We start from the raw sequence: 15,419 nt of genomic DNA, 5'->3' as shown, positions 1-15,419 counted from the left end.
ATATATTCCAAAGACACCACAGTCTGACTTTCATTCCAAGGAACCCAAACCTGGGAAGTTTCTGTAACCCTTGGATTCTCTCACCACTTGGGAATTTGGATAGTATAATGTGCTATGTATAAACTGTGTTTGCTCACCTGTATGTATGTATGTATGTATGTATTTATGTTATAATATGTTTTATTTACTTATTTGTGTATGTGTTTTTAAAAGAAATTAGACCACGAGCCAGATGTAGTCTTAGGGCTAAAGTTGGCCACCCTCTGCTCCTAGATAGAGGGAGTATTGCAAAGTCTAGTGGCTATAGCCTGATGTTTCTCCCCTCCTAGGTGTGATAGAGAGAGACACAGTCACTCACTGCCTCAACAGTCAGGCTGTTGTTGCCTCAGAAGCTGACAAATGAGTCAGTTCTGCACCCACTAGCCTGGACCTAATTTTCTTTTTCCCATAGCTTCCTGCACAGTGGGGCTACCCATCGGCATTTGCTCTTCCAGGCAGAAGCAATTTGCACATTTCATCCTGTGCAGACATAATACATATTCAGCAACATGGAGGTGCACAGGGAACATGAGGCACTTCCATTCACTGCCCCTCCTGCCAGTGATACAGCTCAAAGCTGCCTGAAAAGGAAGACCAGAAGGAAGGAGAAAATGGAGAGAAAGAGAGTGGGGAGTAAGGAGAAAATGAATCAGCAGTTATGTGCTTCCAGAGGGTTTTGGAAGTGTGAAAGGACTTTTATCACATGTCTCGCTTGTGCTGAAGCTGCTAGAGTCTATCACCCCCTCTCCCTCTCCTGCGAGGTAGAAGGAAGCCAATGCACTGGATGGGGGTGGGGTGGGGGGGCAGAGACACTGAAATCTATAAATATTGTTCTCACAGAACAAGCCCAGCAACAAAGCCACATCAACAATGGCTAACACTGCAGAACTCACCTTCTTAGTCTCTGCCAAGGACAGTTCCACATTTTTGCTGAAGGCAAGGATGCCTTTCAGAAAACACAGAATCTTTTGGCATTTAAAAAGCTAACCTGACATAATGCATTCTGAGAAGGCACCTCTGAAGATGGAAGATAGGGAATGGGATCCAATTTATACAGAGCCCCTGTATGGAATCAGAGAAGCTCAGCAAATGGCAGGCAAAGCACAGGGGCTACACAATCTGTTAGCCTTTAAGGCACTGCAATACTCCACCTCCCTGTATTTGATACAGTAGACCAAAGGTTTTCAACCTTTTTGAGCCCATGGCTCCCTTGACCAACTGCATTCTTTCTGCAGCACCCCTGTGGGGATCAGGAGCCCAGTTATATCCCCCTTGCCTGCAAAGCCAGCAGCCTGTCACTGTTTTTTGAACACCCGCCCTTGTGGAGTGCTCCCTCAGCCTCCTCTCCTCTTCCCTCTCTGAGATGGTCTCTGAGCTGCCCTCCCCCACCCTGCCACAAAGAGAGGTGCCCCCTCACACTGCCCCACAGGGGCCTGGGACTTCTCTGTCCATTCCCAACAGCAAGAGCTGGTGGACTGGCTGGCTGGGCTCCCTCACCCACTTACTTTCCTGCTTCCTTGCTTACTCTGAGGCCGCCTCAGCTCCTGGCAACCAGCACCCCCTGGCCAGCCACAGAGGCACCATTCAGCTGTAGAAGTCTTTGGGAGGCAGAGATGCGCGAAGACATCAGAGGAAGGAGGGAAGGAAAGAGGAACAGATGCCAGTGCTCCCCATGGCACCCATGACCATCATTCAAGGTACCCTATGGTGCCATGGCACACTGGTTGAAAACCATTGCAATAGAACAACAGAATTACCCTCTGAGGATATTTCATGAAGGAGGAGCAGATTCTCTCAGAGATTTTGATTGCTTTCTATTTCCATGTCAAAATCAGCACAACTACACCCCAATCTTAAGAAGAAAGGCCATACAGTGGTACCTCGGGTTACATATGCTTCAGGTTACAGACTCTGCTAACCCAGAAATAGTGCTTCAGGTTAAGAACTTTGCTTCAGGATGAGAACAGAAATTGTGCTCCGGCGGTGCAGCAGCAGCAGGAGGCCCCATTAGCTAAAGTGGTGCTTTAGGTTAAGAACAGTTTCAGGTTAAGTACGGACCTCCCAAACGAATTAAGTACTTAACCCAAGGTACCACTGTATACCACTGGAATGGCCAAAGGGAATATAATTGAGAGTTGTGTAGCAACACTGACAAAAAGGGGAGGGAGACTCACAGCTGTCCCCCTCAAAACAAAAACTCTTTCTTTCTTTTTTCTTTTGCCAGTTAGGTGCACATTCATAGAGGTGCTTTCTGAATATATTTCACGAAGGCAGATTGGCAGATGAAACTACGGGACTATGCAAAGATGGCTAGATTGACTGGGAAAATTAGAAATCAGGAGGATCAAAACTTCAATAGAGAATGGGACAAATTTAGATTGTATTTAAAAGAACACGAGGCTCTTTTACTGCAAATGTGACTAGCCATTTTCAGCATGAGGGCCAAACGTAAGGGTGAACAGCTCTCTAATCACTACCCTCTACCAATGGGGTGAGCCAAGGTGTTCAACACTCACTCACTCATGTGTGTTAGAAGATACACATACTCACCACACACAGAGTGCAAATACACAGGCACACACACACGCACACACACATTCAGACAGGCACATAGAGATGTACACATATTCAGGCACCCCATTCATCACCAACAAATCACCAGAGGTGTATGCTTTTGGTGCAGGGGAGGGGGGAGGGAAGTCTTCCCCATCACAGCAATGAGCTAGGAGGAGAGGATGCTCCCCTCCATCCCCCCTCCCCTCCCCACATCACAGCATAGCCCACCACAGTGATGGGGTGAAAGAAAGCCCTGTGCTTTGTTTTCTGAGCCTCTATGGTTTTCTGCTAATGGTTGTGTGCCAGGGTGAGAAGTACTTTTCCAATGTAATAAATGTGTGAGTTTAGCAGAGGGTTGGCAGGTCACTAGAAGGGGTTTTATGGGCTGGATAGATAACCCAAGAGGCCGATACAGTGGATATTGATGAACCAGGTTCAGAACCAGCAGGGACCTACTTCTCTCAAGGTTATGAAGCAAAATGTACTCAGCTAAGCAATTTCTGTGAGATGAGCCAGCCTGGCTGTTCCAGTCTTTTAGCATTTTTAGCCAGTAAGTGAAGCCAGAACTGTGATTGATGAATGAGTTGTTTTGACACTGGGCAAAAGGAATCCCTGGGGTCCTAAACAGCTGCTGCTTCCCCCTCCCCTTTTAGGTGCTTCTGTCTCATTTTCTACTCCTTGAAAAGTGTGTTCTTCTTTTCCCCATCTAGCAACCAGGACACATCCTTCCTGTGGTGGGTTTCCCTGAGATCAGGTACTACTGTATGATAAGTATGGGTGGGTGTTAAAGAACACTCCCCCCCCCAAAAAAAAGAAGAAGCACATGGACTTTCATACTTTGCAAGAGGGTTGGAAGGCTCAATGCACATACAGTGTACTCGGCCAATAAAATCATTTTTGTACCCCTGGGGCTAGATCTAGACCTCAGGCCACTGATTCACCACCCCTGTGCTACAGGCAGCATTCTCCAGAAATAGCTGTGTTAAAATTCCAAGTGTTCCAATATCTGGAACACTTACAACAGTGATCTTCTCCACTTGATTTGGAAAAAAAAACATAAGAAGAGTCCTGCTGGATCTGACTAAAGGTCCATCTAGACCAGCATCTTCGTTTCTCACAGCAGCAAACCAGATGCCTCTGGGAATCTCACTGCCCTGGCTCCCACCCAAAATGTGCAGACAGAAGCTCTTACTTGTATTTATTCAGCCAAGTAACAGTACAGACTTGGCAGCAGACACAGCACCCATGAGTCATGATTCAGGAGCAATGCAAGAAGTTCAGAAATGGATGGAAATGCCAAAGGTACCCCAACCATATTCCCTTCTGTACTCATCAAGATTTCAATGATTGCTCACTTGCAAGACTCTTGTGTTTGAAGGAATGCTGGGATTGCAAGTGCACACTCCACTGGAGCAGAAGGTCCGCTCCCATCTTTGAAGGTGTTGCCTGGGTCTAAGCCACAAGGATGCATCTTAGCCACATTTTCACAGCACTTTGCTTTTTTAAAAAATGAAAATTCATCAGAATTTTAGTGCAAATTTCTCCTGTAGTGCAAATTTTTCTGTATGTAAATTTTGATGGATTTACACATTTTTGCATGCAGTGAGCTTGCATATTACACTCATGATACTTATGCAATCACAACCTTTCGTGGGGGGGGGAATAAAAAATGGAGATGTGGGGAAACCCACCACCCACTTCTCTCAATTTATTTATTTTTTCCTCACCCATGCATCCAGCAGTTTTCCTCACTTAGTAGGCTTTAGGTGGTAGAGGAAGAAAAAGATGTAGGGAAGTGGTGCTTTGGTGGGGTGCCCAAATGCAGAGTCCCCCTGCCCAGCATGCCTAACTGCTGAGGGGTAAAATGAATGGACACAACTGTCTGGTATTTGAAATGGCCACAACTTTACTGATTTCAGATATAGGAAGCCTTGGCATATGCATTGGGTGTGTATTACCCCCAGCCCCTCCCCTGCTGGAGGACTGATGCACAACAGGGTCTATGTGGGGGTGGATCCATCACAAAACGCAAGTTTATGTGGATGGCCCCCAAACGCTCAGGTAAGCTCTATGGCCCGCTAGCCCTAACAACTGGCTTTTTGGACAGAGACTTCCCTCCAGACCCCTCTAACGGGGCACCCTGTTAACGTCACCATTAACAGGGGGTGGGTGAGTTACCATTTCACCACACCCTAATTGGATGAAAGACTATAGGATTCTGCCCAAAGCCTAAATTGCCAAAGTTGTGACTAATGCTATGGAGAAGGCAAAACCTGCAGAGCAGGGAAAATTCCTTCCAGCACCCATCAAAAGACCACACCAAAGCCTGGCTAGCCGAAAAGAAATGGTTAAAGCAGTAATCAACTATTAATGAAGGGAGGGGAAAGGTGGGTGACTCTCCCAGCCAACTGAATGCTGTGCTGATTGGTCGGCCGGGCTAAGTAAATGGACATGCCCCACCCCCAACCTGCCACGTATTGGCTCATTTGAAGGATGGGTTTGACGGGAACCCATGAGCCTCTGTGGTGGCCAGAGGGGATGGGGAAACATTCAAAAATCGCACTGTGCGTCATGCGAGAGAGGAGGCATCACACTGGGCCGCAACCGGCAAGATGGTAAATGGCCATTCTACATGTGATCCTAGCTGAATCCCACAAATATTTCAATATATTGTTTTGAACATCTGATCTGACTTTGCAGAAGCTCCTCTTCATCATCACATTGCCATTTGCCGTATTTCATCCGCCTGCATCAGCTACTCTCGCATTCTCACAAAACGAAAAAAAGCAAAGCAAAACAAAACCCAAAGCACAACAGGCCCATAAATCTTCAGTCAAGCTCAGACCTCTTAAATCTATTACTCCCCTCCACCCTGCAAAGTTAGCAGACTTCCCTGAGGCAAACTATGCATCAGCCTGCCCATTCAGAAATCACACAAACAGGTCAGAAAAAAAAAGAGAAGGAAATGAATTCAGCATTTGATTCAATTTCCATTTGAGTCACTTTTAATTTTATTTTTTTAATTAACTTCATTTGCTCTGCTTGTTTGGCAAACAAAATCTATAGATAAAAAAACAAAAAGTGAAACTGGGAGGGAGTATAGATTTTTAAAAATCTGGATTCACACCTTCCTGCACCATTAAAATTGGCTGAACACAACTTTCCCTTTCAGAATTCAGCTCTATTCTGCTTCATTTCCGGAAGGGCAGTTGAGTGTCAGCACGTTCCTTTAGGCTATAATTGAATATAGAACATGCTATTTCTATTAGACCTTTGTGAATGGGACAGAGAGTGTCACGCTGTTAATATAACCACTCCATCTTTTCAAAGTCAGCGGCACATATTAAATGCTGCTGTCTCGGTCGGGGCATTCACACAGTCAAAATTGCCCCAGTATGGGGCCATATTGGGTCTAATTTTGTGCAAGGTATATTCTGGTAAACTCATGTCAGATGTGTGGCAAAGACAGAGGCTGAACAGTGGACCGTGAAGCTGAGTCTGGATATCTGTTGAAGAAAGCACACTAACTTTCTCCCCTAAGTTGCTGTCATAATCTGAAACCTACACCACTTGAAAAACTGCCTCCTGTTCTAACTGGACTCAGCTTGCCTGCTTCCTAAAGATAGGGGAGAAAATTGGTTCACATTTTAATGTGAACCAAACTAATCATCACTCCCTGAAATCAATGTGTCAAGTGTTGTCAACTTTCTAGGCTTGTGGGCATATTTGGATTTTTGACGGAGTGCAATGGAACCACCATACTCTGGTCACTTGAAGGAAAACAAAGAGAGAGAAAGAGGGTCATGGCACTTCCACTCACTTTCAACTTAGTTAACTTCGAACAACTTCCAAAATGAATAATAATGAAAATCCTATTAGAAACACTAAGGAAGCACTGAGAGTTTGATAATCACGCTATTTTGCTGTGTTTCCTTTATTGCAGGGAGTTGGACTAGATGACCCTTTGGGTACAATTCTATGATTCTACAATTTTACGAGCAAGAGCCAGGTGGGAACCAGGACAGTGAGATTCCCAGAGGCCTCTGGTTGGGTACTCTGAAACATGGAAATGCTGGGCTAAATGGACCTTTGGTCTGATCCAGCAGGGCTCTTCTTAGGTTCTTATCACATCAAGTGGAGATTATTGCTGCTGTAAGTGCCCCAGATATTGCTGGCTTTGAATACAGTGGTACCTCGGGTTAAGTACTTAATTCGTTCCGGAGGTCCGTTCTTCACCTGAAACTGTTCTTAACCTGAAGCACCACTTTAGCTAATGGGGCCTCCTGCTGCCACTGCACAATTTCTGTTCTCATCCTGAAGCAAAGTTCTTAACCCGAGGTAATATTTCTGGGTTAGTGGAGTCTGTAACCTGAAGCGTATGTAACCCGAGATACCACTGTACAGCTATTTCTGGAGAACAGATTCTTCAGCTATGGCATTCAGTTTTTTAAATACCAGTTACTGGGGATTTCTGGTGGGTTCATGCCCAGCTTACAGGCCACTGTGAGAATAGAAGACTGGACTGGATGGGTCACTGGCCTGATCCAGAAGGCTCTTCTTATGTTTCTGCTTCCTGGACCAGATGCCTCCCTACCCCTGGCACAGAAAGATAAAGGACACACACACACGCACATGCACCACACACTTTGCTTTATCAAATGGTATGGATAAAATTGAGAGCAAGTAGAATACTTCTGAGCACATAGAGATAAAAGAGGAAGTGGGAAAGGGGCCACTTTTCTGTCTTCCTTTCCCAACTTTATTTACTTCTGCAGAGAGAAAGAGAAAGGAGGCACATGGGCACCAAGGGCAATCCAGGATTGATGACCTTTGTATGTGTCAAAATTTGCACATCTCCAATTTTGCAGTACAGTCCTCCTACCAACAAAATGGGACAAGGAGAAGCCACTCGTCTATAATGCTGACCAAATACCCAGGAGTCTCCTCCTGCATTCATGTACACAAGTAGAGGATGGACAAACCTGTCATTTATCCCCTATCCATTTTTAATTTTTCAAATCTTTTGTACTATTTACCCCATTTATGAATCAGTTTGCAATTTTTCTTTAAAAATGCATTAAAATTCATAGGCACTTGCATACACATTGCTCCTGTTCCACACATTGTCACAAACAATTCCCCCTAACATAATGCATTTTTGCAGTATTATTTCCAGTAATGTATACATATTGTGTGCAATTATCTCTAATCTGTGCAGTTTTGTACAGACTGATTTCTTGCCCTCTGGACAAGGATTCACAAATATCATTTTGGATTACTAGACAAACCACAATTTTCTCCTCAAAGGAAGATTAGACAAATCTTACAATTTCAGTTTCTCTCCATTTCTCATTTTTAAGTTCATTTTACCACAAATCTGCATCACTGAAATCTCTGAGCAAATAAAAAAAAGATGTGCACCCTTCTTACACAGAAAGTGATATACAATAAGCATGTTGAACTCTTAATGCATGGACCAAGCACTCTCTGAATACAGTATATCACCCCTTACATAAATAAGGGTGACCAGTACCTTTCTCGCGGCAGCTGGTGGTTAGGGTTGTGCCGGCAACGGATACTGAGGCCGAAAAGCTTGCGGGCAGTGCGTTGGATCTTCTGGCGTTGGGTCTCCATGGAACTCTGCAGGAGTTTGTACTGGTTCTGAAGGTCCCAGTCATTCCCCCAGTGCTGGTGGATGCTTCCAATGGTCAGGAAATGGTTGTTAGGTAGCCTCTTCATGAAAGATTTAAATTCATCTGTGAAATACACAAAGACACATATAAAGCCAAGAACAGAGAAAGGGCAGAGCTGTTGTTGTTCTTGTTATTTTTTTGGGGGGGGTAGCATTATGCCCTCTTTAATTTTCTATTATTTTTTATAGTTTGGCAAACTTTGGGGAGAATATGAAATTATTGGTAGAGCCCATATATTGCATGCATGAGGTCCCAGGTTCAATTCCTGGCATTTCCAGTTAAAACAGGGGTGGGAAATCTACCGCTTGGGACATTCCCCAGGCTACATCCCCACTATCCTCACTTTGTACCCTCCTTTAGTATTTTGACCTGCTATCTACCCAAGAACTCTGATAATGCTTCTTGCTTGCCTAGATGGATGGATGGTGTGGGTGGGTTGATATACAAAGGTAAATCTCACATTTCCCCCCCAAGCCTGGTTTTGCCAGTGGCACTGCCTATCACTAGTATATGACTCCCCAGAGGTTTGCCCAGAACACAATGTGGCCCTCAAGTTGAAAACAAGGTCTCCCATCCATGAGTTAAAATGATCAGGAACCAGGTAAGTGAAGATATCTCTGCCTGAAACCATAGAGAATGGGAAGCCACATGACACCCTCCAGATACCATTGGACTACAAATCCCATTACCCACATCCAACATTGCCAGTGGCAATGGCTGATGGGATTTGTCATCCAACAGCATCTGGAAGGCCATAGGTTCCCCATCTTTCCTTTAGTATGTGCAGAATACACTTTCTAGACCAGGACTGGGGACACTGTGGCCATCCAGAAGTTGTTTGATTTCAACGCCTATCAACCCCTTACAGCATTGCAGGTCAGGGATGATAGGAGTTGTAGTTCAACAGCATTTGGAGGGCACCATGTTGGATACTCATGGCCTTGTTGACTATATCTGCCCTAGATAAGCTGCTGTCAGTTGGAGCAGATGATACACAGCCAGCTGGGCAAATATCTGGGCCTGGTATAGGGTAGTTTTAATATGCAATGCCTTTGAAAACCACCTTCTCCTTTCCTCTTCATTACCTGAATTCTCCAGGTCTTTGTAGGCTTCTGTCCAAGATTTTGCCATGTTGGCCAATGTGTATTCCATGATCTGAATGTCGGTGATGGGACAGTTGCACTGTGGGAATTCTTCTGCACACTGACATCCACACTGGCTGTCTCGGCATATATATTCTCCCTCTCCATTGCACATTATGTAGCTCAATGCTGACTGCACAAATTTCTCTTGTAAATACTGAGGAAAGATTAGCTGGAGGCCTATTGAAAATAATTGAGCGTAAGAAAAGAGACAGTAAAAATTCAAGGTCCAACTCAACCCTCAACATTCTTAATATCCTGGAAGCTGACAGGTCTTTGTCTTGTTTTATTCATTTGTTTCCTTTTTAATTACAAACATGCACACTTCATTGTACCTATGGAGACTCCTGCATATGTAGAAACTGCTACCTTATTTTTAGGTGCTCCCACATTCTGCTTCCAAAATGATAGGCACTCAAGTCACCTGAGTTTGCTATTAGAAGGAATGGTGTATTGGTTCTATTTGTGTTTTTTTAATTTATTTTAATTTATTAGCAGTTCAGGGATTGTGGCTAGTGGCAGCAAAACCTTACTGTGAGATTATACTATAAGCAAGGAATTGAGGGCACGGAAAACTGAGGGTAGTTCAGCTTGGATTCTGCTGAGTTGAAAATCTTATCACATCAGCCAGCTACTATAAGGTTATGCTGTGACATATGAAGCTCTAGAAGGCACCATTTAGAACATCAAACACAAATGAATATAAAAGGAGAGTGTCCAGTTCAAATGCCTTTCTGTCCACTCTGTATAGCAATGCTAGCAATGGAAGGTGTCAGGCTGCAAGGCAGGTAGACTTGCATCTACTCTGGCTCAAGGTCAAAAATCAAGGCATTTCCTAAGGCTGCTATACATTCACCACATATTGTTTTGGAAAGTGTGAATTAGGAAGGTTCACTTCTGAATGGATCGGACTACAGTAAGCCCCCAATTGGCACTTGCTTTACTTACACGTTTGCGGCCTTATGTGGTTGGGGTAAAAAATTAGTAAATGCTCTTCATTTATTTCTCACCTGTACACCCAGCTGGTTTACCAGGCTTTGGGAAGAGAGAAAGAGGGTCACACACCATCCAAGAACCCCCACACGACCTCCCCGGACCCCAGTAAGCAGCCCCTCTGCCTTGCAGGCATGTGTGTGTTTCAGGGGCTCCTGACTTTCCGCATTTTTCCTTGTGTGTGGAGCCCTAGAACAGAACCTTTGCAAAAATGCCTTGAGTTCCTTGGCAGAAGGGCAGGATGAAAAATGTTAAGCAGGGGTAGGAACACCTCTTGCTTGGAGGGTGAATGTGGTATGCCTGCCCTCTCCCTCTGGCCCTTAGGAGTCTCCCCAGGCCAGAACCCTCACTGGCCCCTTTTCACACTTCCTCAAGTATTTTGTTTTCCTGGCTGGAATATGCCCTCAGACCAGCTCAGACCATGCCCCTTGCTTGTCTGGAATGAGGACATAGAGTTGGGTGTGAGTGTGTGTAGAAAGTAGCTTACTGTACAAAGACAACACTTACATTTCTTGCTCCAGCCACTTTTCCCTCTGATGCCCTGGGATGTGGCCCCTAGCATGCTCCACAAAAGGGAATGTGGGCCTCAGGCTGAAAATGGTTCCCCACTGCTGATGCAGAGGATGAAATACTAGCCTGCGACTATGAAGGGAAAATGCCACCTGCACTCATGGACTTTGCTTTCAACATTCACTGAGATATGAATGAATGGAGAAGTGAAAGAAAATGCCCTGGTTTTGTCAGCATTGTTTTCATAGACTCACACAGAATCATGGGCATGGGGCTGGGGCTAGGAGGGGACTAGCCCCAGGTGCACATTGAAAGGACGCAAACAAGGCGCTCCCACACAGGGATCCCTGTTCCGCCCCACCTGGCTGGCATGTCCCCAGCCCCCACGTTGGCTGGCTGGGCTCCCTCCTACATGGGCAGGCAGGTGGTGCTTAGTTCCGGTGGTGAGAAATGGGCTGGCGTGGCAGGCTCTGTGAACCCTACACACTCCACCCAGTGCACACCTGCTTTGTAGTGTCAGCGTTAAGGGGTGAACTGGCACGGCGGGTTCCATTTGCCCTTAGTGCCCTGCCCAGCACACATCCCAGGTGACAGGAAATGCTGCAATGCCACTGCACATAATTGTAGAAGTGGAAGGGACCCCAAGAGTCATCTAGTCCAACCCCCTGAAATGCAGGAACCTCAACCAAAGCATCCATGGCAAATGGCCATCCAACCTCTGCTTTAAAACTTTGAAGGAAGGAGAGTTCACCACCTCTTGTGGGTGTCTGTTCTACTCCCTAACAGCTCTTGCTGTTCTTCCTGATGTTCCACCAGCATCTCCTTTCTTGTAACTTGAATCCATGGGTTCAAACACTACCCTCCAGGGCAGGAGAAAACAGGCATTCTCCATCTTCCATGGGACATGTGGGTCAAGGAATAAGAACACAAGGTGGTGCTTCCAAGGTCTCTGTGTGGAGCCAAAATCCCCCTGTCTGGCCCAAGGCTTGTGCAGGTCTACACACACAGTACATATATTTCCATTAGCTCTCTTTAGATCATATTCTGCAGCTTTCTGTTTGTGAGCCAGAGGCTCCAGGAGGATTCCCAGCTGTTTCCTCACACCTGATCAGTTCTGCTTGTCAGACTCACGTCAGTTTCTGGCAGCATGGGAAGCAGTACAGAAAGTGAATCCTTTATGATAATTCCCTTACCCAGATTTGTCTGGCCTCATCGTCAAAGTCTGGGGTTTTCAGGCTGGCAGATTAAAAATGAGTCTGAGACACCAACAAGCCCCAGTGAACTACAGGCATACAGAAGGTAGGCTGGTCAGTCACCCATCCTGTTTGTGCCATTGTGGTTCTGCATGGCACTTTTCTAAAGCTGCCAGCCCACCAGAGGAGAGGGGGAAAGAAATCAGGATTCACATGGTGGAGCTGGTCAAAAAGGAGAGGACAGTTGTGGGTGCATCCTAGAGTTTGAGTCCTGTCCCTGGGAGGCATTACTTTAGTGACCTAGAGAGGTTGGCAAAAACCTTAACTGGAAAAGGCTCAGCCGAAATCAACCCCACCCCTGGTCAGGCAAAATTGACAACCATGTTTGCTGTCTGTGAACAGCTCACTTCTCATTTTTTTAATTTTCATGAGAGCAGGCAGGCTGTGAATGGGACTTATGTGTTCATCCCACTTACTGATTAATGTGCTGGACTGGGAAACCAGTATCAAATCCCCACTTGGCCAGAAAACTAACTGAGTGGCCTTGGGACAGTCGCCATCTCACCATCTCACCTGCTTTCACAGGGTCATTGCAATGATAAAATAGAGAGAGGGAGAACTGGGTAGCTTGAGTTTTCTAGAGGAAAGGTGGGATTTTAACTTAGTAAATAAACGTCCAGCTCCTGCTGGGGACCCCATTATCTCACCCAGAAGAAGAGCAGACATGTTTGCCTTCAGTCTGATTTGGCTCCATTATGATTCTGTGTAGCTGCTAGTCATTATTTCTCAGTCTTGCAGAGTTGCTGCGAGTACAAAGTGGAGCAACTCACTCCTCTGCATGCCAGCAATAATTTGGCCTCCATGCTGCCTGAAGCCAAATCAGAGTGAGGACAATAGTTCACCCCCTCAATCTAGCATCTTGGGTGGGGGTGGGTGGGGAAAAGAAGAAGACGAAAGTAGGCAAAAACTGAACAGAAAGGGCACCCAACAAGAATAGGGACCATGGCTATCATAAGTGCAGCCAGGACACAAATAGCAAGTGAAGAAGAGGGTTAAAAGGGATGAAAGGAGCACAATTTAAAAATAAATATGTAAATAAAATGCCTTATATAGTACTCATTCCATACAAAAAGAATTCTGGACTAAGTCTTACTAGCTGCTACAGAATCTGATAGATGCTCAGCAGTGTATGAGATAGGTAGAATAGAACAGAAATGCTATGTAGTGAGGATAAGAAAGGCTGAGGTTCAAATCCTGACTGCAAGGCAGTAGAGGCTGGGCCATATGGCAAACGGGGCACTGCCCTATCAATCTCAGGCTGCCCTCAGCCAGCACTTCCCTCTCACCTGCCTGCCTTCCTACCTAACAACCTGTGTAGGAGTGTCGCTCTGACTGACAGCCTCCTCTTCCTTAGTCTCAGTGTTGCCTCCTGTAGAATTCAGCAGGTAGGAATTCTAACTCTACTGGTTTCACCAACACCAGCCACCACTGCACCAGGGGTGATACTTTCTCACACAAACTTACCTTACAGGTTATGAGGATAAAAATGGGATGGCTCTATGAGCTCTTCAGACAGAGAGCCAGATGTAGATAATTATGATCTCTCCAATAGCAAGTTCTGGTGATGAGTGTCACCAGGAATGTGGGCACCAAAGAACAGGAGGGAAGTATCAGCACAGTTGGTTTAACTGTAGTGTTTGAAGAACTTATAGACAACAACAAGATCTTCAGACTGGAGAATCTGTGGCTAGCTGGCTGGAACCCTGAACAGAAGCACTCTGATAAGGAGGTGAGAAAATGCTGCAACATTTTGTTGCATGACCTGCTTGTTCATATTGGTCATAATGATTCATAGAAAACAGGCCACTCTCTTCTGGGCTGCCTGTCCAGATTAGAACTCCTTGCCCAATGGCAGTGAATCACCCAGTTTTGTCTGACCCAATTTTCAAGCAAGAGGGGAGCAGTGGCAGCTGTCAGGGAGGATAAACATAGCACTGCAGTCAATAGGAATGATATATGGGACACAGCAGGAAAGGGGAGGGCCGTGGCAGCAGATTCAGGTCACGATCTTTTTCCTTTTTTCCTCACAAGAAAAGGACATGTCTAGCACCTGCAGATCCTACTGAATTGAGCTGGGAGTTATAATCCTTAAGTAGCTTCCATCTCTTCTCTCTCCCCCCATCTCCCTCCTTCCTTACTCCCCCCTCCACATTTTGAGAACTTATAGATTCAGCATCAGCAAAACAGCACTAGGCAAGTTAGCTTAGAAAGGCACCTCAAGGAAGCAGAATAACAGGGTGAGCCAGCATGCTATCCACCCAATGTCACTGGACTCTAACTCACATCATCACTGACCATTTGCCATGCTGGTTGGGGCTGATGGGAGTTATGGCTGATGGAAGACACTGTGGTGCAATGGTTAGGGTGCTGGGCTGAGACCTGGAAGAGCAGGGTTCAAATCTGCACTTAGCCATGAAGCTCCCTGGGTAACCTCAAACCAGTCACCATCTCTCAGCCTAACTTACCTCACAGGATTGTCACAAAGATTAAAATGGGGAGTGAGAAAAACCATGTGAACAACCCTGATTTCCTTGGAGGAATGGCGGGATATAAATGTAATCATACTAATGCTTATTGTACAAGAACAATAACACTGCCTTTAAAACATGGACAAAATCTCTGAGTGTAACACTTCTTTGTAGCATTTGGCATTATGCAACAGGAGCATAAAGGAAGAGGCAGTCCTCAAGCTGGTTAATGAAACCTGTAATATACTATAGAATGCCCAAAGAGTTTCTGTTATTTCAAATGTTCCCACAGATTCAGCTGAGACTTTGAATCATGGGAGCAGGGTCTGGGACCTAGTAGATTAGGGTACATTAGCATCTTGGTTGTGTCAGGAAGGATTTCAGCAGCGCCTAATAGGGGGAATTAAAGAACCTTTTATTGAGGGTGAAAGAGGAGAGTGCAAAATATGGTCTGAAGCTCAACATAAAAAAACCCTAAGATCATGGCCACTGGTCCCATCACCTCCTGGCAAATAGAAGGGGAAGAAATGGAGGCAGTGAGAGATTTTACTTTCTTGGGCTCCATGATCACTGCAGATGGTGACAACAGTCACAAAATTAAAAGACACCTGCTTCTTGGGAGAAAAGCAATGACAAACCTAGACAGCATCTTAAAAAGCAGAGACATCACCTTGCCGACGAAGGTCCTTATAGTTAAAGCTATGGAAGTGAGAGCTGTACCATAAAGAAGGCTGATCGCCAAAGAATGGATGCTTTTGAATTCTG

The 15,419-nt window shown here is 45.4% G+C and overlaps 1 protein-coding gene across 2 annotated transcripts in view; it reads right to left on the bottom strand.

The window, feature by feature from the left end:
• Positions 1-15,419, bottom strand: part of BRINP1 (BMP/retinoic acid inducible neural specific 1) — a 113,201-nt gene that overhangs the window by 5,989 nt on the left and 91,793 nt on the right. For both annotated transcript variants that reach the window (XM_083422984.1, XM_083422985.1), the window contains exons 6-7: positions 9,374-9,610; positions 8,129-8,351 (exon numbers count right to left, since the gene is read on the bottom strand). In XM_083422984.1, the coding sequence (XP_083279110.1) occupies positions 8,129-8,351; positions 9,374-9,610 (460 nt within the window). The remainder of the gene's footprint in view (positions 1-8,128; positions 8,352-9,373; positions 9,611-15,419) is intronic.

The sequence above is a fragment of the Podarcis tiliguerta genome, assembly GCF_965153285.1.
Source record: "Podarcis tiliguerta genome assembly, chromosome: Z".
NCBI lineage: Eukaryota > Metazoa > Chordata > Lepidosauria > Squamata > Lacertidae > Podarcis > Podarcis tiliguerta.
Note: the sequence above shows the minus strand (reverse complement) of the source record. Positions and strands in the feature narration are given on the sequence as shown.